The following is a 22,230-nucleotide window of genomic DNA, read 5'->3' on the forward strand; positions in this document are numbered from 1 at the left end:
ATATACAGGTTGCCAGTCAGTGTCTGGTTCTACTCGGTCAGCTAAGGTTTATCATGTTGCTGTTGGTCGTAGCTCTCATCGTTCCTGCCCTGGGGGTCCGCCCAGGATTCCACTCCACCGGCAGTCTAGAGTGGAGGGACTGTGGTATGTAAATTGATTGAGTGAATTGATATTTTAACTTGGCAATATCAGCACTACAGCGACGAGAACACATCCTACATAGTCGGAGGTTCGATTCCCAGATTCGCCATGAATACGATTCTAGGTTTGTCTGCACCATATCCATGTAATGTGTTCTCTCAAGTCCAAACTTTAAAACATGTAGTCCTTCGGGCTTTCCTCCACGTCAAGATGACACGGCGTCATATAACTGAAATAGTGTTCCAAGGGGCGTTAAACCCATTTCACTCTCACACTCAGAAATATCGTGGACGCTGATCACATATTTTGAAAACAAAATCCAACATATTATCATTTGGATGGTTCCCAACAATGACCAAGAACTTCATCAACGAACATATGTATAAAACCCCTTAAATGATTGTGTTTTACTGTTTCAAATCATGAACAATTCATTATATCTGTATCATATAGATCTGCAGCAAATTGTATCAATAATGATTTGGCAAAAAAATCAAACTGGGTATAACATTCATTCGCAAAGTCGATTCTGGTTTCAGACCAATTTTATACATTGGAGAGTACTCTTATTTATGAAGTACAAAGTCATAAACATTTAGGAATTACACTTCAATCTGATTGTTCATGGAAAATACATATAAAAGAAATCATTAGAAAAGTTAGTCCAATGATCAACTGCCTAAGGAGTTTTAAATACAGACTAACAAAAATTAGCTTGAAATTATGTACACATCTTTTATCCTACCTAACTTCGACTACTGTTGTCATATTAGGGACAACTGTACAAACGAACAATCATTGTTACTCGAGAATTTACATTTGGACGCATTGGGAACTATTTGTGGGGCGGTTCGTAGTACTGGTTATGTTAAAATTTATAACGAAACAAATTTTCAATCTTTAGAAGAACGACGATACCGCTTCTAATTGATTACATTTTACAAAATGAAAAACGGTAATTCACGTGTAAATCTAAACGATCTCATTCCAAGTCATGTCTCTGATAATAGCAATAATAACCTTAGAATTAGATGTAACATACAAACAATCAAATGTAGAACCCAGACCTTTGCTAAATAATTTTCTTCCGGATACGATTAACCGGTGGAACACTCTACCCGATGAAATAACTAATGCTCGCTCATTAAACGAAATCGGGGGCGCGGGTGGCCCAGTCGTCAAAGGCGCCGCGATTCGCTGTGCAGAGTTACATCCCTTGGGCACGCCAGACACCTATGATTGTAGGTTCGAATCCCGGTTTGCCCCGATTATGTTTCTAGATTTGTCAGCACCATACCCGTGCTCGTGGGTTTCACCGAAGTGGTAAACGTCTGAGACCTGCATCACTTCGGGCTTTCCCCCCCACATTAAGCTGACACGCCGCGATATAACTGGAATACTGTTAAACGCGGCGTTTAACCATACTCACTCACTCACTCATTAAAAGAAATCAATTCCTTAATTAATCGTTCTGATACAATTATTAATAATTTTGACTCGGGCATAGATTATGCCAAATTGTCCACTGTCGACTTAGGCTCGGCTGCAGTGACTTAAACGCTGATAAGTTTAGACGACATGTATCAGACATACCAGACTGCACTTGTTGATATCACTCTGAGGATGCAATTCACTTTTTCGATTCCTGTCAAAAATACGATAATAGCAGAAAAGCTATGTATTTCTACAAACATGGGTATGATTTAAAAACGATATTACATGGCAGTAGTTCAGTCAGCTGCTCTACAAACATGACTATTCTTAAATAAGTTTGATTGTCAAAAGTAAAAGATGTAAGTAGCTTAATTTTATGCATGTAGTAATGGAAAAGTGCATTATCTTATTTCACAGACATCACATGCTTCAATGTATTGGCTCCATTTATTCCATTTGTGCATTTAGTATGTTTATGTCTAGCACTATCTTACATATAATCTGATATATAACCAGCTGTTGTTAATTTATTACCTAGAGAGGTATATACATAAGCAAGGTTTACTTGTTTACCGATCCAGATTTCTTTTGAAATAAAAATATGTTTAAACCATATAATTCAAAACTACTGAAATCACCCATATGAGAGATAACGATTGCATCATTTCACGAACATGTAAAATTGCCAGCACTATGGATGGAATTTCTGGATTCGCCTAACAATGTTGTAAGGCACGTCACGTGTTGTAAGGCAAGTCTATCTGAGTCTATATGCCGTAATGCATGCTTCGATATGTTAAGTGTCTGAGTCTATCTGAGTCTATATGCTGTAAGGCATGTCTCCACCCACCATAGTCTATCTGAGTCTATTTGCTGGAATGCATGCCTCGATATGTTTAGTTCACATGTCTGAGTCTATCGGAGTCTATATGCTGGAATGCACGTCTCTATTCTATCTAAGTCCATCTGAGTCTATTCGCTGTTAGACACGTCTCGCGTCTATCTTAGTCTATCTGAGTCGATATGCTCAAAGGCACGTATCGCATCTTTCTTAGTCTATCTGAGTCTATATGCTGTAATGCATGCTTCGATATGTTAAGTGGATATGTCTTAGTCTATCTGAGTCTATATGCTGTAAGGCACGTCTCGCGTCTATCTTAGTCTATCTGAGTCTATATGCTGTAATGCATGCCTCGATATGTTGAGTGGACATGTGTGAGTCTATCGGAGTCTATATGCTGTAATGCACGTCTCGGGTCTATCTTAGTCTATCTGAGTCTATATGCTGTAATGCATGCCTCGAAATGTTAAGTGGACATGTCTGAGTCTATCGGAATCTACTTGCTGTAAGGCACGTCTCGAGTCTGTCTTCGTTTATCTGAGTCTATATACTGTAAGGCACGTCTCGCGTCTATCTTTGTCTATCTGAGTCTGTATGCTGTAAGGCACATCTCGAGTCTGCCTTAGTCTATCTGAGTCTATATGCTGTAATGCATGCCTCGATATGTTAAGTGGACATGTGTGAGTCTATCGGAGTCTATTTGTTGTAAGACACGTCTCGAGTCTATCCTAGTCTGTCGGAGTGTATATTCTGTAATGCATGCCACGATATGTTAAGATGACATGTCTGAGTCTATCGGTCGCCACCTAGCGGTGTGTAGTGGAGCAGCATAGAAATGTAGCTATGAGAAAAAAATGAAACAACATCAAAACCAACTTACAACCGAAGGTAACATTTTGAGAAGTTCCTCTTATCAACCACGTCTAGAAGATGAGCTGTGAAAATGCAGATTATACAGCCAGAATCGGCTGTTTTCGCTCAATCTTTATCAACTTCATGTTTAAAAGAGCTAGGCGAGCAGCCATGAGGCCGCACGTGCTGCACGTGCCGAAGAACACCAGGGTACTTTTGCGTCTCTGTTTGTTTGTGTCTGTGTTGACGTTGACACTTAGCAACGATGCTGAGTCAAACCCAGGCCCGCCAAAAACCCGCCAACAGACGATTGAGGGAGAGTTTTCTGCTTCTGAAGTCTTAAAAGAACTGAAAGAAATGCGTCAGGAAATAAATGTGAACTTTGATAAACTGAACCGCAAAATTGAACCTGTTGAAAGGGATATGCAATTGGTGATGGAGGAAAACAAAGAACTGAAAGACACTGTGAATAATCTATCAAATAAAGTGGAATATCTGGAGGGACTTAGCAAGAGAGATAATCTGATATTCTATAATATTGAAGAATCATCTGGCGAAACCACAAGTGAAATCGAAAATAAACTTAAAGAAGTTATCACCAAAATGGAACTGAGACCCACAGACTTTGTATATGACTTTGGATATTGTATCAGACAACTTCCTACCAAATCACTGGGACCCAGACCTGTACTCGTGACTATTAGAAATTCGCTTGACAGAAAATCGATATTGAAAGGATCAAGTAAACTGAAAGGAATGAAGTATGGTGTCTCTCAGGATTTTCCAGAAAAAGTACGACAAACTCGACGTAAGTTGAAACCGTTTCTAGATAAGGCAAGAGATGAAATGAAGTATGCAGCACTGAGATACGATAAGATTCAAATTGATAACAAACTGTACAGATTTGATCACATAAATGAAAATCTAATACACATAAAGACATTCTCACCAGTCACTGGGGGTGGTATAAACAACGCGGCAGCAGTGAGGGAATCAGCGGAAGCAACAGATACGAATGATGATGATTAGGGGTGTGGCCAACGTCCATTATGTGCAGATATCAGCCTAAAACTGTCAGTGTGGAACTGTGAAGGTTTCAAGAGATTACTACAAAAGAGTCTTTCCTTAGATTTTATCAATAAACATCATATAGCATGTGTCGTGGAATCTTGGTTGAATAAGGAAGATGAAGTAGACATTAATGGATATAATACATACAGCAAAACCAGAACTAAAGCAAGTGGTGCTATCAGAAACTCAGGCGGGATACTCACATTCGTGAATCAAGACATTTCATCTAACGTCTGTGAATTACATGGCTGTACTAAAACAGATAATGTCCAGTGGATAAAACTTCAGTTAAACATTACTGTAATGATAGGCACTGTGTATTACTCTCCAGAAGGATCAACCAGCTCACACTCAAAGGAACAATTGTTTGATATTCTAGAAGAGGATATTGATACGTTTCGAAGTACTTTTCCAAATTGTGAATTTATTCTACATGGTGACTTTAACACCAGGACTAGGAATTTAGCAGACTATTTAGAAAATGATGATACCACCTATTTGCCAATTGACGAAAATATAAACTATATAATGGATGAACCCACCCCAAGAATATCTCAAGACAACAATGTAAACAAAAGGGGAAAGTCATTGTTAGACTTTTGCAAGAAAAATGAACTCCGTATCTGCAATGGTCGTTTGTTTCAAGATAAAGACACTGGGACAATAACTTGTGTTGTAAATGAGGGCCAAAGCGTTGTATATTATGTTTTGTGCTCAAATAACATATTCCACCAGTTTACCAGGTTCGATATTTGTAACGAAGTTGATTCCACACACTTTCCTATCAAATACTCTGTCTTGTTCAAGGGATATAGATCACCTAAGTTGACCAACGATACATTATCTAAAAAGTCAAGATATGTCTGGAACGAGAAGAAAATGGTAAAATACACGGAAAATTGGAATTTAATATCGGAACATTCTATCCAAGAAAAAACAACAATAGCAGCATGTGGGGGTGTCGACGAAGTGGCTGAAAAATTCCACGACTTGCTACTGTCATGTTCAAAGGACTTCAAGAAATCATCAGTATCCACAGTTATCAAGGGACATAACTTGTGGGACGCGGAATGCTACCAAGCCACTTGTGACGCACGCCGTAAACTACGTGCATTTCATGCAACTAACTGTACACGCGACCGCCTCACCTACATCGAGACATGGAAATCATACAAACATTTGTGTCACCTGAAATGTACACGCGCTCTCAATATGAAAACGGAAAAACTTCAGGAGAGCCTTCTTGATAGGGACAACAAACAATTCTGGTCCACTCTAAAGGAAAAACGACAATTCACAAATCCAGTAATTACACCTGCTGAGTGGATAAGACATTTTGGAAGCCACTTTAATAGTATAAGCACTTCACCTGAAGAACGATCCTTTATTGAAAACATAATAGACTTTATCATATAATGGGTAGGTTTCTCGGCAGGAAAAAGCCAGCGGATAAAAACGATATCCGTTGGGGTCATATGCGGATAGAGATGCAAATATCAAAGGTCAAGTAGGGACTACTTTCACTGTTTATAAACAAACATGGCGTCGCCCTCGTCATTTGGCGATCGAGTCAGAATTAACCATCGGGAATCTGGATAAACTACAGGGATAATTGCTATCATTATCAAAAGAACAGTCTAATACACTGAAAAGCAGTGTCTAACTGTGACGTAGATAAGGCATTTTAGAAGTTTTGGCAACTTTGGAGATATAAATTTCGAAACAATTTTGCGAGGGCACGAGGCCTAGCCAAGCGGGATCAGTAGCCATATCTGTGCTTGTAGACCTCTGCGGCTTGAAACCTTCTCCACAAATTAAAATAGTTGGATTTGGCCGAAATATATGTGAATTGTTACCTTGTTGCGTTTTGTCGCTGTGTGTACATCTGACTACACTTCTTAACGTTATGACAGGACAGACCGACTGTCAACAAGGTCTGACTGGCCGTGACGTCTCAGAGACTAGGGTTAGAGTAGCTTCCCTTTGACAAAGGGCAGTTACTCTAGTTAACAGACCGATTGATTGCCGCAAAAGGCCATTAAAAACAATTGTTGTGTTGCGTTTATGTTACTTCGCCACTGTATAAGAAATAGATTTCAGTTGGAACTATATTGGCTTCTGTCACTGTCCGACTGACACGTCACTTACCCTCTGACGTCATAAATATTAATGCGCGCATTGCAGGAAAATTCGCAATGTTTCGGTTATGTTTGTGAGAGAGGGAAAGCGATTTTTAAGCACAGAAGAAGAAAAACATTATATGATAAAGAGGTTATCACGCTTGTGTGTTTGGGGATGGTAAATATCCTGTATTAAGAATAAACACTATGTATTTAGCTCGCCAAGGCTCGCTAAATACAATGTTTATTCCTAATGCAGGATATTTACCATCCCCAAACACACTCGCGTGATAACCTCTATTTATTGGCTCAATCACCGATGATCTGATAGATACAACTGTAAATATGAATGATTTAGATAGAGACATTAGTTATGATGAAATTACTGCTGCTATTTCAGATATGAAAAAGGGCAAAGCTCCAGGATATAGTGGTATACCAATTGACTTTTTCAAAAATGCTCCATTTGCGTGTGTTAACCTATTACTGATTTTATACAATGTAGTATTGAGAACTGGTATCTATCCAAAACAGTGGTCACTTGCCGCAATACTACCAATTCATAAAAAAGGAAATGTTAACAATCCTAAAAATTATCGACTCATAACTTTATTGGAAGTTTCTGGTAAATTATTTGCTAAAATTATATGTGAAAGACTGACTAAATTTGTTGAAACTAATGATATTCTTATCCCTGAACAAGCTGGTTTTAGACATGGATTTCAAACATTGGACAACATCTTTGTTCTAGATACATTGATCGCTAAATATTTTGCTTTGTATAAAGGTCGATTATATTGTTCTTTTATTGGCCTTAAAGCTGCATTTGGTTCAATTAATAGAAAAAGTATGTTATATAAGATTTGGTTATACAACATAAAAGGAAGTGTTTTTCGCCTCATTAGAAATATGTTCTCCAATGTTCAGTCATGTATTTCACTGCTGGGTGGTTTTACTGATTTTTTCAACTGCTTAAACGGAGTGAAATCAGGGATGTCAATTATCTCCACTACTTTTTTCATTGTATATTAATGATGTTATAGATTTTCTGAATGTAGATGAGGACAGATGTATAGAACTGGGTATTTGTAATATTTTCATGTTACTGTTTGCAGATGACATAGCACTTTTCGATAGTATAGTAAAGGGTCCATGGCCACAAAAAAGACTTGACAAATTATCTGTTTATTGTAAAAAGAGGGGCCTCTGTGTTAATGTTCAGAAAACTAAAGTAGTTGTTTTAAGAAAAGGTGGTAGACTTAGGAACTATGAAAAGTTTTATCTTGACAATAGACTATTCGAAATAGTTCCTTCTTATAAATATTTAGGTGTTCAGTTCTCTAGTAGTGGCTCCTGGTAAAAAACACAGAAAACTCTGTCATTTCAAATGTCTAAGGTTTTGAATACAATGCGTTCCCAATGTAATAATTTTAGAAATTTACCGTTGTCAGTATTGCTGTATATTTTTTTATGTTAAATTGTTTCCAGTGTTGGCTTATTGATCGGAAATTTGGGGTTTTCATCCATCGCCAGACGCAACCCGTGTTTACGATACTCACTTTAAGCAATCACTGTGTCTTGGTAGAAGCACACCAAATGTTGTTGCTTAGATGGGAAGTTGGATATTGTTCATTAAAAGCCAAGATGTACATCAAAATAATTAAGCATTGGCTGAGATTAATTTATCAACAAGATAATGTGATTCTACAGCAGGCTTATTCTTTTCAATATAGATTAGCTGAATTAGACAAGAGTTGCTGGGCATATAATGTTAAAATGCTTTTATTTAAGTACGGTTTGGGATTTGTTTGGAAAAACCAAAATGTTAATTGTATCACTTCTTTTTTGTCAGAGTTTAAAGAGCGTTGTAAAGAGATTGACTACCAAATGTGGTTTGAGGATTTGTCAATATATTCTAAACTGAAAATGTACCAGTCTGTTAAGACTGTCTTTAAATTTGAAGAATATCTATCACTTGTCATTGTACATCCTTATAGAAATGCTTTGATTAAATTTAGCGCGAATGAAAGCTTTTGTCCATTGTGTATCGTACCTTGTGTCGAAACTGAATACCATTTTTGTGTGATATGTCCATTCTATAATGATATAAGAAGTCTATTACCGAAATACTATGTACAATACCCAACTCTTTTTAAATTCCAACAACTACTGTCATCACAAAATGCTTACACTGTAAATGTGTTAGCGAATTATATTCTCCTGTCAATGAAAACAAGATGTAAACAACTCAATATCAATTAATTGTCACTTAGATTGTGCAAGTTATAATATTGTAAGGCGCTCAATTGAAAAAAACAATGAAATATGTATTGTATAATGGACCGGTGGCTCCTTTACTGCAATAAACGCTCTCATGTCTGAGTCTATCGGAGTCTATATGCTGTAAGGCAAGTCTCGCGTCCAAATTAGTCTATCTGAGTCTATATGCTGTAAGGCATGTCTCGCGTCTATCTTTGTCTATCTGAGTCTACATGCTGTAAGGAAAATCGCGAGTCTGTCTTAGTCTATCTGAGTTTATATGCTGTAATGCATGCCTCGATATCAATCAATCAATCAATCAATCTTTATTGTATGAAAGGCCATTGGCCCATATACACATACAGATAAACAACATCATTTACACCTGTACAGCGCATTATATAATTATTGGATATCTAATATGATGCTTGACATGTAACAGAGGTATTGTAATAACAGTGGTAATAACCACAGTGGCAGCAGTAGTAGTAAAAAATACAAAAGGAATACAAAAGGAATACAAAAGGAATGGAATGGAAACATGAAGTTTTACGTCGCGAAGGCTTTCAGCCATAGCACGACGTTCAATACAAAAGGATATATCAGTAATAAACTCATCATGTCAAGATAATTTAGATTTAAATGTATATGCATTTCTAGTAGAAACAAACAAACAAAAATTGAAATGTAGATACTACTGATCTAGATGCGAAAGTTTCAAAACAACTAATTATTTCTGGACATATCGGATTTACTAAGTGATTTACTACGCACTCGTAGACTTTGATAGATGTATTGTAATATCTTAGTTCATTTTTGACTAGGGATACCATTAAAGGATAATATTTTGTTCATGGAATAGTGGTTCTTAGTGATATCAGCAATATATTTCAATCTAAGGTTGTCGTAAATTGGACATATAAACAAAAAGTGTAATTCGTTTTCAATATGGTTTTCGCAGAATGGACAAAAACGCATATCCTTAGGAATAGAGGAGAAGCGACCCCTGTTGCACATCAAATCATTTAACCTTAGCCTAAGTTTAATAAATGTGTCTCTAATTTTTCTGTCTGTTATAGTGTGCAGGTAAATCTCTGGCGTTAGACAATATTTAAAGGTTTTATAGAAGTCGTAGCGTGCACTGTTATCTAGTGACGACCTCCAGTTTTGAGTAAACATATCAGTTGCTACCTGCGTATATGTTAAGTGGACATCTCTGAGTCTATAGGAGTGTATTTGCTGTAAGGCATGTCCCGTGTGTATCTTAGTCTATCTGAGTCTATATGATATAAGGCAAGTCTCGCGTCTATCTTAGTCTATCTGAGTCTATATGCTGTAAGGCAAGTCTCGCGTCTATCTTAGTCTATCTGAGTCTTTATGCTTTAAGGCACGTCTCGCGTCCTTCTTAGTCTATCGTAGTCTTTATGCTTTAAGGCACGTCTCGCGTCCTTCTTAGTCTATCGTAGTCTTTATGCTGTAATGCATGCCTCGATATGTTAAGTGGACATGTCTGAGTCTATCTGAGTCTATATGCTGTAAGGCACGTCTCGAGTCTTTCTTAGTCTATCTGAGTCTATATGCTGTAATGCATCCTTCGATATGTTAAGTGGACATGTCTTAGTCTATCGGAGTCTATTTGCTGTAAGGCACGTCTTGCGTCTATCTTAATCTATCCCTGTCTACATGCTGTAAGGCAGGTCCCGAGTCTATTTTAGTCTATCTGAGTCTGTCTGAGTCTTTTTGCTGTAATGCATGTTTCGATATGTTGATTGGACATGTTTTAGTGTATCTGAGTTGATATGCTGTAAGACAGGTCTCGCGTCTATCTTAGTCTATCTGAGTCTATATGCTGTAAGGCACGTCTCGCGTCTATCTTAGTCTATCTGAGCCTATATGCTGGAATGCATGCCTCAATATGTTAAGGAGACAATTCTGAGTCTATCTGAGTCTATATACTGTAATGCACGTCTTTAGTCTATCTTAGTCTATCTTAGTCTATTTGCTGTAAGGCACGTCTCGAGTCTGTCTTAGTCTATCTGAGTCTATATGCTGTAATGCATGCCTCGATATGTTAAGTGGACATGTCGGAGTCTATTGGAGTATATGCTGTTAGGCACGTCTCGAGTCTATATTAGTCTATCTGAGTCTATATGCTGTAAGGCACGTCTTTAGTATATCTTAGTCTTTCGAAGTCTATATGCTTTAAGGCACATCTCGCGTCTATCTTAGTCTATCTGAGCCTATATGCTGTAATGCATGCCTCGATATGTTAAGTGGACATATCTGAGTCTATCTGAGTGTACATGCTGTAAGGCACGTCTCGAGTCTATCTTAGTCTATCTGAACCTATATTCTGTAATGCATGCCTTGCTATGTTAAGTGGACATGTCTGAGTCTATCTGAGTCTGTATGCTGCAAGGCACGTCTCGTGTCTATCTTAGTCTATCTGAGTCTATATGCTGTAAGGCACGTCTCGCGTCTATCTTAGTCTATCTGAGCCTCTTTGCTGGAATGCATGCCTCGATATGTTAAGGAGACAATTCTGAGTCTATCTGAGTCTATATACTGTAATGCACGTCTTTAGTCTATCTTAGTCTATCTTAGTCTATTTGCTGTAAGGCACGTCTCGAGTCTGTCTTAGTCTATCTGAGTCTATATGCTGTAATGCATGCCTCGATATGTTAAGTGGACATATCGGAGTCTATTGGAGTCTATAAGCTGTTAGGCACGTCTCGAATCTTTATTAGTCTATCGGAGTCTATATGCTGTAAGGCACGTCTTTAGTCTATCTTAGTCTTTCGGAGTCTATATGCTGTAAGGCACGTCTTTAGTCTATCTTAGTCTATCTGAGCCTATATTCTGTAATGAATGCCTTGATATGTTAAGTGGACATCTCTGAGTCTATCAGAGTCTACATGCTGTAAGGCACGTCTCGAGTCTATCTTAGTCTATCTGAACCTATATTCTGTAATGCATGCCTTGCTATGTTAAGTGGACATGTCTGAGTCTGTCTGAGTCTATATGCTGTAATGCATGCTTCGATATGTTAAGTGGACATGTCTGAGTCTATCTGAGTCTGCATGCTGCAAGGCACGTCTCGTGTCTATCTTAGTCTATCTGAGTCTATATGCTGTAATGCATGCCTCGATATGTTAAGTGGATATGTCGGAGTCTACATAAGTGTATTTGCCGTAAGGCACGTCTTTAGTCTATCTTAGTCTATTGTATTCCATATGCTGTAATGGATGCCTCGATATGTTAAGTGGACATGGCAGAGTCTCTCTGAGTCTGTATGCTTTAAAGCACGCCTCAAGTGTATTTTAGTCTATCGGAGTCTTTATGCTGTAAGGCACGTCTCGCGTCTGTCTTAGTTTATCTGAGCCTAAATGCTGTAATGCATGCCCAGATATGTTAGGTTGATATGTGAGAGTGTATCGGAGTGTATTTCCTGTAAGGCACGTCTCGCGTCTTTTTGGACCACCTGCTTGTTCTCTGTACAAATTACACACAACTAGTAATGTTTGACTAAGCTATGGTTTTCTTTGAGATATTTATGTCATGTGTACTTTCATGTCAGGTGTGGGTGACTCCTGGGTTTCCGTGAAGCAGTTCGACATCCAGCCCAGCCCCATCAAACTTCCCGGAGATATGACTGTGTCCCTTGATGGAACTATCAGCCACGATATCAGTGACCAGGTCACACTGGACGTTGTCATGGAGAAGAAGCTGCTCGGACGTTTCGTGAAGGTGCCCTGCCAAGGAAGTCTCGGCAGCACATCGCTTTTGCTAAGATTCATTAGCGTCGGCATATGGTAAGTGCTGAGTTAGTTTGATGTCAGCACATGTTATGTGCTGAGTAAGCTTGATGTCTGCACATGATAAGTGTTGAGTAAATTTGATGCTGGCACAGGGTAAATGTTGAGTAAGTGTAATGTCGGCACAGGGTAAATTCAGAGTTCGTTTGATGTCAGCACATAGTTAGTGTTGAATAAGTTTGATGTCTGCACGTGTAAGTGTTGAGTATGTTTGATGTCTACATGTGGTAAGGGCTGATTAAGGTTGATGTCTACATGTGGTAAGGGTTCAGTAAGTGTGATGTCGGCACGTGTAAGTGTTGAGTAAGTTTGATGTCTACATGTTGCAAAGGTTGAGTAAGTTTGATGTCTACATGTTGCAAGGGTTGAGTAAGTGAGATGTCTACATGTGGTAAGGGTTGAGTAAATGTGATGTCGGCACGTGGTAAGTGTTGAGTGAGTTTGATGTCGGCACGTGGTAAGTGTTGAGTAAGTGAGATGTCTGCAGGTGGTAAGGGTTGAGTAAGTGTGATGTCGGCACGTGGTAAGTGTTGAGTAAGTTTGATGTCGGCACGTGGTAAGTGTTGAGTAAGTGAGATGTCTGCATGTGGTAAGGGTTGAGTAAGTGTGATGTCGGCACGTGGTAAGTGTTGAGTAAGTTTGATGTCGGCACGTGGTAAGGGTTGAGTAAGTGTGATGTTGGCACGTGGTAAGTGTTGAGTAAGTTTGATGTCGGCACGTGGTAAGTGTTGAGTAAGTTTGATGTCTACATGTGGTAAGTGTTGAGTAAGTTTGATGTCGGCACGTGGTAAGGGTTGAGTAAGTTTGATGTCGGCACGTGGTAAGTGTTGAGTAAGTTTGATGTCTACATGTGGTAAGTGTTGAGTAAGTTTGATGTCAGCACGTGGTAAGGGTTGAGTAAGTTTGATGTCGGCACGTGGTAAGGGTTGAGTAAGTTTGATGTCTGCATGTGGTAAGTGTTGAGTAAGTTTGATGTCAGCACGTGGTAAGGGTTGAGTAAGTTTGATGTCTGCATGTGGTAAGTGTTGAGTAAGTTTGATGTCTACATGTGGTAAGGGTTGAGTAAGTTTGATGTCAGCACGTGGTAAGGGTTGAGTAAGTTTGATGTCAGCACGTGGTAAGGGTTGAGTAAGTTTGATGTCTGCATGTGGTAAGTGTTGAGTAAGTTTGATGTCTGCATGTGGTAAGTGTTGAGTAAGTTTGATGTCAGCACGTGGTAAGGGTTGAGTAAGTTTGATGTCAGCACGTGGTATGGGTTGAGTAAGTTTGATGTCTACATGTGGTAAGTGTTGAGTAAGTTTGATGTCAGCACGTGATAAGGGTTGAGTAAGTTTGATGTCAGCACGTGGTAAGGGTTGAGTAAGTTTGATGTCTGCATGTGGTAAGGGTTGAGTAAGTTTGATGTCAGCACGTGGTAAGGGTTGAGTAAGTTTGATGTCTGCACGTGGTAAGGGTTGAGTAAGTTTGATGTCTGCATGTGGTAAGGGTTGAGTAAGTTTGATGTCAGCACGTGGTAAGGGTTGAGTAAGTTTGAGTTTGAAACTCGCATATACAAGATGTAGGGAGCGCAGTTACCATCTTATATTAACATGAGGCAAGAGGAGAATTCATGTAAGACTAACATGGGGTGCGCAGAGTTTCCATTTCAAATTAACACGGAATGAGAGTATTTTCAATATCAGATTGATGTGAGGTGGTGGGCGAATTTGAGGCACTTGAGGGTGAACGTTCTTTCAAATTCTGTATTCTAGATTAGATTAAGATATGGCGAGTGGTGATTCAAGATCAGATTAACGTGTTGCGAGCGGAGTTCCCAGGTACGATTAACATGATGTGAGCCGAGTTTCTAGATCAGATTAACATGTGGTGAACGGAGTTTCCAGGGCAGATTAACAAAAGGTGAGCACAATTTCCAACTCAGTCATACATGAGGTTAATGTACTTTCAAATTCAGACATACATGAGTTGAGCTGAGTATCTGTCTCGGACCAACAATAGGTTAGCGGAGTAACCATTTCAGATTAACATGTGGTGAGCGACTTTACCAATTCACGTACCCATGAGCTGAGCCGAGTTTCCAGGCGAGGTTTAAGTAAATTGAGAAAAGTTACCATGTCAGATTAAAAGTGGATAAATGGAGTTTTCACTGTTAAAATTGAAATGGATCCTTGGGGATGCGTTATAATGACAGAGTAAACTAGGGTATGCGTTACAATGACAGTGTATACTTAGTGATGCGTTACATTTAAAGCGTATACAAGGGGAAGCGTTACAATGGCAGTGTTTACTAGGGGATGCGTTACAATGACTGTGTATGCAAGGGGATGCGTTACAATGACAGTGTATACAAGGTGAGGCGCTACAAAGACAGTATATACTAAGTGATGTGTTACAATGACAGTCTATACTAGGGGATGCGTTACCATGACAGTGTATACTAGGGGATGCGTTACCATGACAGTGTATACTAGGGGATGAGTTACAATGACAGTGTATACTAGGGGATGCGTTACCATGACAGTGTATACTAGGGGATGAGTTACAATGACAGTGTTTACTAGGGGATGCGTTACAATGACAGTCTATACTAGGGGATGCATTACCATGACAGTGTATACTAGGGGATGAGTTACAATGACAGTGTTTACTAGGGGATGCGTTACAAAGATATAGCGTATGCAAGGGGATGCGTTACAATGACAGTGTCTGCAAGGGGATGCGTTACCATGACAGTGTATACAAGGTGAGGCGCTACAAAGACAGTATATACTAAGTGATGCGTTACAATGACAGTGTATACTAGGGGGTGTGTTACAATGACAGTGTATACTAGGGGATGCGTTACAATGACAGTGTATACAAGGGAGTGCGTTACAATGACAGTGTATACTGGGGGATGCGTTACAATGACAGTGTATACTGGGGGATGCGTTACAATGACAGTGTATACTAGGGGATGCGTTACAATGACAGTGTATACTGGGGGATGTGTTACAATGATAGTGTATACTAGGGGATGTGTTACAATGACAGTGTATACTAGGGGATGTGTTACAATGACAATGTATACTAGGGGATGTGTTACAATGACAGTGTATACTGGGGGATGCGTTACAATGACAGTGTATACTAGGGGATGTGTTACAATGACAGTGTATACTGGGGGATGTGTTACAATGATAGTGTATACTAGGGGATGCGTTACAATGACAGTGTATACTGGGGGATGTGTTACAATGATAGTGTATACTAGGGGATGTGTTACAATGACAGTGTATACTAGGGGATGTGTTACAATGACAATGTATACTAGGGGATGTGTTACAATGACAGTGTATACTGGGGGATGCGTTACAATGACAGTATATACTGGGGGATGCGTTACAATGACAGTGTATACTGGGGGATGCGTTACAATGACAGTGTATACTAGGGGATGCGTTACAATGACAGTGTATACTGGGGGATGTGTTACAATGATAGTGTATACTAGGGGATGTGTTACAATGACAGTGTATACTAGGGGATGTGTTACAATGACAATGTATACTAGGGGATGTGTTACAATGACAGTGTATACTGGGGGATGCGTTACAATGACAGTGTATACTAGGGGATGTGTTACAATGACAGTGTATACTAGGGGATGTGTTACAATGACAATGTATACTAGGGGATGTGTTACAATGACAGTGTATACTGGGGGATGCGTTACAATGACAATGTATACTGGGGGATGTGTTACAATGATAGTGTATACTAGGGGATGCGTTACAGTGACAGTGTCAACTAGGGGATGCGTTACAATGACAGTGTATACTAAGGGATGCGTTAAAATGACAGTGTATACTATGGGATGCGTTGCAATGACAGTGTATACCAGGTGATGCGCTACAAAGACAGTGTATACTATGGGATTTGTTACAATGACAGTGTATAGATAAGGATGCGTTACAATGACAGTGTATAGAAAGGGATGCGTTAAAATGACAGTGTATACTAGGGGATGCGTTACAATGACAATGTATACTAGGGGAGGTGTTACAATGACAGTGTATACTAGGGGATGCGCTACAATGACAGTGTATACTAGGGATGCGTTACAATGATAGTGTATACTAGGGGATGCGTTACAATGACAGTGCATACTGGGTGATGTTTTACAATGACAGTGTATACTAGGGAATGCGTTACAATGACAATGTATACTAGGGGATGCGTTACAATGACAGTGCATACTGGGTGATGTTTTACAATGATAGTGTATACTAGGGAATGCGTTACAATGACAATGTATACTAGGGGATGCGTTACAATAACAATATATACTAGAGGATGCGTTACAACGACAATGTATACTAGGGGATGCGTTACAATGTTAATGTATACTAGGGGATGCGTTACAATGACAATGTATACAAGGGGATGCGTTACAATGTTAACGTATACTAGGGGATGCGTTACAATGATAGTGTATACAAGGGGATGGGTTACAATGACAGTGTATTGAAAGTGAAGCGTTACAATGACAGTGTATACAAGGTGAAGCGTTACAATAGAAGTGAATACAAGGGGATGCGTTGCAATGATAGTGTTTACTAGGGGATGCGTTACAATGAAAGTGTATACTAGGGGATGCGTTACAATGACAGTGTATCCAAGGTGATGCATTACATTGAAAGCGTATTCCAGGGGATGCGTTACAGTAGAAGTGAATGCAAGGGGATGCGCTACAATGATAGTGTTAACTAGGGGATGCGTTACAATGACAGTGTATACTAGGGTATGCCTTACAATGACAGTGTATACTACGGGATGTTTTACAATGACAGTGTATACTATGGGATGTTTTACAATGACAGTGTATACTATGGGATGCCTTACAATGACAGTGTATACTACGGGATGTTTTACAATGACAGTGTATACTATGGGATGTTTTACAATGACAGTGTATACTACGGGTTGTTTTACAATGATAGTGTATACTACGGGATGTTTTACAATGACAGTGTATACTAGGGGATGCGTTACAAAGATAATGTATACCAGGGGATGGGTTACAATGACAGTGTATACTGGGTCATGTTTTACAATGCCAGTGTATACAAGGGAGTGCGTTACAATGCCAGTGTATACTACGGGATGCGTTACAATGACAGTGTATACTAGGGGATGCGTTACAAAGATAATGTATACCAGGGGATGGGTTACAATGACAGTGTATACTATGGGATGCGTTACAAAGTACAAAGATAATGTATACCAGGGGATGGGTTACAATGACAGTGCATACTGGGTCATGTTTTACAATGCCAGTGTATACAAGGGAGTGCGTTACAATGCCAGTGTATACTAGGGGATGCGTTACAATGACAGTGTATACTAGGGGATGCGTTACAATGCCAGTGTATACTAGGGGATGCGTTACAATGACAGTGTATACTAGGGGATGTGTTGCAATGATAGTGTATACTAGGGGATGTGTTACAATGACAGTGTATACTAGGGGATGTGTTACAATGACAGTGTATACTGGGGGATGCGTTACAATGACAGTGTATACTGGGGGATGCGTTACAATGATAGTGTATACTAGGGGATGCGTTACAATGATAGTGTATACTAGGGGATGCGTTACAATGATAGTGTATACTAGGGGATGCGTTACAATGACAGTGTATACTAGGGGATGTGTTACAATGCCAGTGTATACTAGGGGATGCGTTACAATGACAGTGTATACTAGGGGATGCGTTACAATGACAGTGTATACTAGGGGATGTGTTACAATGACAGTGTATACTAGGGAGTGCGTTACAATGCCAGTGTATACTGGGGGATGCGTTACAATGACAGTGTATACTAGGGGATGCGTTACAATGACAGTGTATACTAGGGGATGTGTTACAATGACAGTGTATACTAGGGGATGAGTTACAATGACAGTGTTTACTAGGGGATGCGTTACAATGACAGTATATACTGGGGGATGCGTTACAATGACAGTGTATACTGGGGGATGTGTTACAATGACAATGTATACTAGGGGATGCGTTACAATGACAGTGTATACTGGGGGATGCGTTACAATGACAATGTATACTGGGGGATGCGTTACTATGACAGTGTATACTAGGGGATGCGTTACAATGACAGTGTATACTAGGGGATGCGTTACAATGACAGTGTATACTGGGGGATGCGTTACAATGACAGTGTATACTGGGGGATGTGTTACAATGACAATGTATACTAGGGGATGCGTTACAATGACAGTGTATACTGGGGGATGCGTTACAATGACAATGTATACTGGGGGATGCGTTACTATGACAGTGTATACTAGGGGATGCGTTACAATGACAGTGTATACTAGGGGATGCGTTACAATGACAGTGTATACTAGGGGATGTGTTACAATGACAGTGTATACTAGGGAGTGCGTTACAATGCCAGTGTATACTGGGGGATGCGTTACAATGACAGTGTATACTAGGGGATGCGTTACAATGACAGTGTATACTAGGGGATGTGTTACAATGACAGTGTATACTAGGGGATGAGTTACAATGACAGTGTTTACTAGGGGATGCGTTACAATGACAGTATATACTGGGGGATGCGTTACAATGACAGTGTATACTGGGGGATGTGTTACAATGACAGTATATACTAGGGGATGCGTTACAATGACAGTGTATACTGGGGGATGTGTTACAATGACAATGTATACTAGGGGATGCGTTACAATGACAGTGTATACTAGGGGATGCGTTACAATGACAATGTATACTGGGGGATGCGTTACAATGACAGTGTATACTGGGGGATGTGTTACAATGACAGTGTATACTGGGGGAGGTGTTACAATGACAGTGTATACTAGGGGGTGTGTTACAATGACAGTGTATACTAGGGGATGTATATAACTTAGGACTAATTTAAGGCAATACAGATACATGTTTGATTAAAGTGTGCGCGAAACCCTTATAACAATACATAATAAAAATAAATAAAGTAATAAAAAGGTGTACATTTTACACTGTGATAAAAACAACGACCTCAGATTTCTTGGTTTGCCCACAGCCACTACACCGACCCCTGCCACTTCCTGAACACCTTCAAACAACAGGGCACCTGTCCGCCCCAGCTGACTGCCAACGGCCTCCCCTGCACCTGCCCCTTCAGCCCCAACAAGCTCCACCTGCCCCCTTCCAAGTTCACCGTTACTAATGCCTGGAGATTTTTGATCGACGTCAGTGAAGTCTATTTACCAAATAATGTGATTGATTGTCATCGATATTTCGCCTAAACACGCGGTGCAGGAGAAGAAACCGACACTTATGAAATTATACCGAATCTTCTTCTTACTCTCTTTTAGACCCAAAGATTGATTAAACAAAGCGAATAACCGATTGGTGACCTTTTATGAACTATCACCCGCCACATATATTCACAATGTATTTGATATATTCCTAAACTTACATTTTTCATCATCACGTGTATTTCCAGGGCGAGCTCCACATAAAGATCACCATGGACGACAAGCACACTAAACAGCTTCGCGGCTGTTTTGAGACCTACCTGAATATCGATGTGTAAATACCAGGTCGTGACCTGAGTGAAGTTACGTGTCTATTTCATGGTTGAAAGTAAGACAACAAAATTATAAAAATGACTTTTTGTCTACCTATTTAGAATAATCCTTGTCTAATGATTAAAACTCTTCCCATTTAGTTGAAGGGAGAAAAACGAATGCATATTGGCTTTTTAGATGTTTTAGCAACTTTGAATGTTCAAGTTTATTATACAATACCGACTATGTCATAAGCATGTACTTATGAATCACTATCGACTGGTAATGATATACGGTGTTCAGGAAAAAGTGAGCGCATCCTGCTCAACCGATGGCATGCCAACCGATCATACTAATACTATTTATGAAATGCTTTCTGTTGAAAAATTTCATTTGTGTCAGCGTGATATTGTGTGAAAATTACACCCACATATACAAACACACACATAAACAAACACACAAACACACAAACACGAAAACACACACATACACAAACACACACATATACACACATAAATGCCACACACACATGTACTGATATGAACACAAACACACACATACACAGACACAGACACAGACACAAACACAATGAGACGCACACGCGCATAGACATACAACAATAACAGACACACACACACACACACATACGCACATACACACATATACACATAAATACAGACAGACATTTACACATACACACTCACAAACACACGCAAGTGTACATACACACATACACATTTACAGGCGGGGCGGTCAGGTAGCTTAGTGGTTAAAGCGTTTGCTCGTCACGCAGAAGGCCCGGGTTCGATTCCCCACATGGGTACAATGCGTGAAGCCCATTTCTGGTGTCCCCCACCGGAATATTGCTAAAAGCGGCGAAAAACCTTAATCACTCACATATACGCACAGACACACACGATAAAGAAAGGTTTGACTGTCGGTACAGATGCTGAAAGCCTTAAGAAGCAGGTGATCAACAACTGGGTAGGGCATGGTTGTGTGAGATCAGATACACGCAGAGCTAACAACTATAAAAATACCTTTATAAAAATCTTGTAGAACTTTTAAACGGCCGTTCGGGTATCCTATAAAATAAAAAGTATTTAAGATTTTGTATTGTTATCACATACGTGTATGCCGATGTGCTAAAACTTGCCCAGTTCAAAAGACTATAATTCACACAAACGAGTGTGATATACACCCTCCAGTCTCAAAAAGGACACATAGCCATATCACATATAAACCTGATCACATCACTGACGTCATACACCCAAATCAGAACAACAACAACTAAAGCATACGGTAATATCAAATGAGGCGTTGTCTGGTTGCGAGTACCATATAACAACTATACATACTTCAATTGACGTAATCGTGCACGTTCTTTCAGAGGTTGCTGTCGATTGTTTGAACAAGAATGTTAGTAGTGGAAAAACAGTACACACCGACTATGATACGTATTAAACCATACCCCAATCTTACGAATTAAATGTATTACTATAACCTAACTAACGTCAATAGATATAAAAAGTTAATGCCAGAGAATGATCAGTCTCGATTATCTGCCGAAATAGATTCCATTGGACATAATAGGCAAAATAGAGGTGAATATTATTTGAACGGATCGGTGAAAAAGAGTGATAGCACCAGGTGTTCGCGAAAATGGTAAGCATGTCCTGCTCTTCCGGTAGCATCCGGCACCCACACAATTTGAATAAAACAGTGTTTGTTTGTTGCCTAACGCCGCGCAGCCATACAACGAAAGCCTGTCAACAATCGAGTTTTAACCACATAATCCAGTGATTGACCAGACATTTCAGTTTTACGACAGCGCATTCACTGATTGGTTTGGAACTTAAAACGATATCAGTACAGTGATTCTGTTGCTTACAGAGTAACTCTCAGCATACAGAATGCCTCAACAAGCAAATCAATGTACTTTGCAGTACAAATCAGAATGGTCTTTCTGCGAAGAGGTCAAGAAGCGTCACACACTACTGCAGTGCTTTAGTGGGCGTTCATAATGTTTTTCGACATTTGGCCTGTGACCAAAATGAAGCAATTCTATATTTAAGGATTGAAGTTGTATTTGTTGACGTTCTTGAGCTGAGGAAGACG

The 22,230-nt window shown here is 39.6% G+C and overlaps 1 protein-coding gene across 1 annotated transcript; it reads left to right on the plus strand.

Annotated features, from left to right (window-relative positions):
* On the plus strand, positions 1-20,239 carry LOC139474949 (ganglioside GM2 activator-like). Its single transcript, XM_071258149.1, has 4 exons — positions 1-144; positions 12,296-12,530; positions 19,623-19,791; positions 20,049-20,239. The coding sequence occupies exons 1-4, from the start codon at positions 54-56 to the stop codon at positions 20,136-20,138; spliced, it is 585 nt and encodes a 194-aa protein (XP_071114250.1). The 5' UTR covers positions 1-53; the 3' UTR covers positions 20,139-20,239.
* The last annotated feature ends 1,991 nt before the right edge of the window (positions 20,240-22,230 follow it).

Source organism: Haliotis cracherodii, unplaced genomic scaffold (genome assembly GCF_022045235.1).
Source record: "Haliotis cracherodii isolate W230 unplaced genomic scaffold, xgHalCrac1.p SCAF_3, whole genome shotgun sequence".
Taxonomy (NCBI): domain Eukaryota; kingdom Metazoa; phylum Mollusca; class Gastropoda; order Lepetellida; family Haliotidae; genus Haliotis; species Haliotis cracherodii.

Coding starts and splice junctions, on each gene's coding strand:
- LOC139474949 (XM_071258149.1), top strand. CDS start 54: ATGTTGCTGTTGGTCGTAGCTCTCATCGTTCCTGCCCTGGGGGTCCGC. Junction 145..12,295: donor TCTAGAGTGGAGGGACTGTG/GTATGTAAATTG, acceptor CTTTCATGTCAG/GTGTGGGTGACTCCTGGGTT. Junction 19,792..20,048: donor CCTGGAGATTTTTGATCGAC/GTCAGTGAAGTC, acceptor GTGTATTTCCAG/GGCGAGCTCCACATAAAGAT.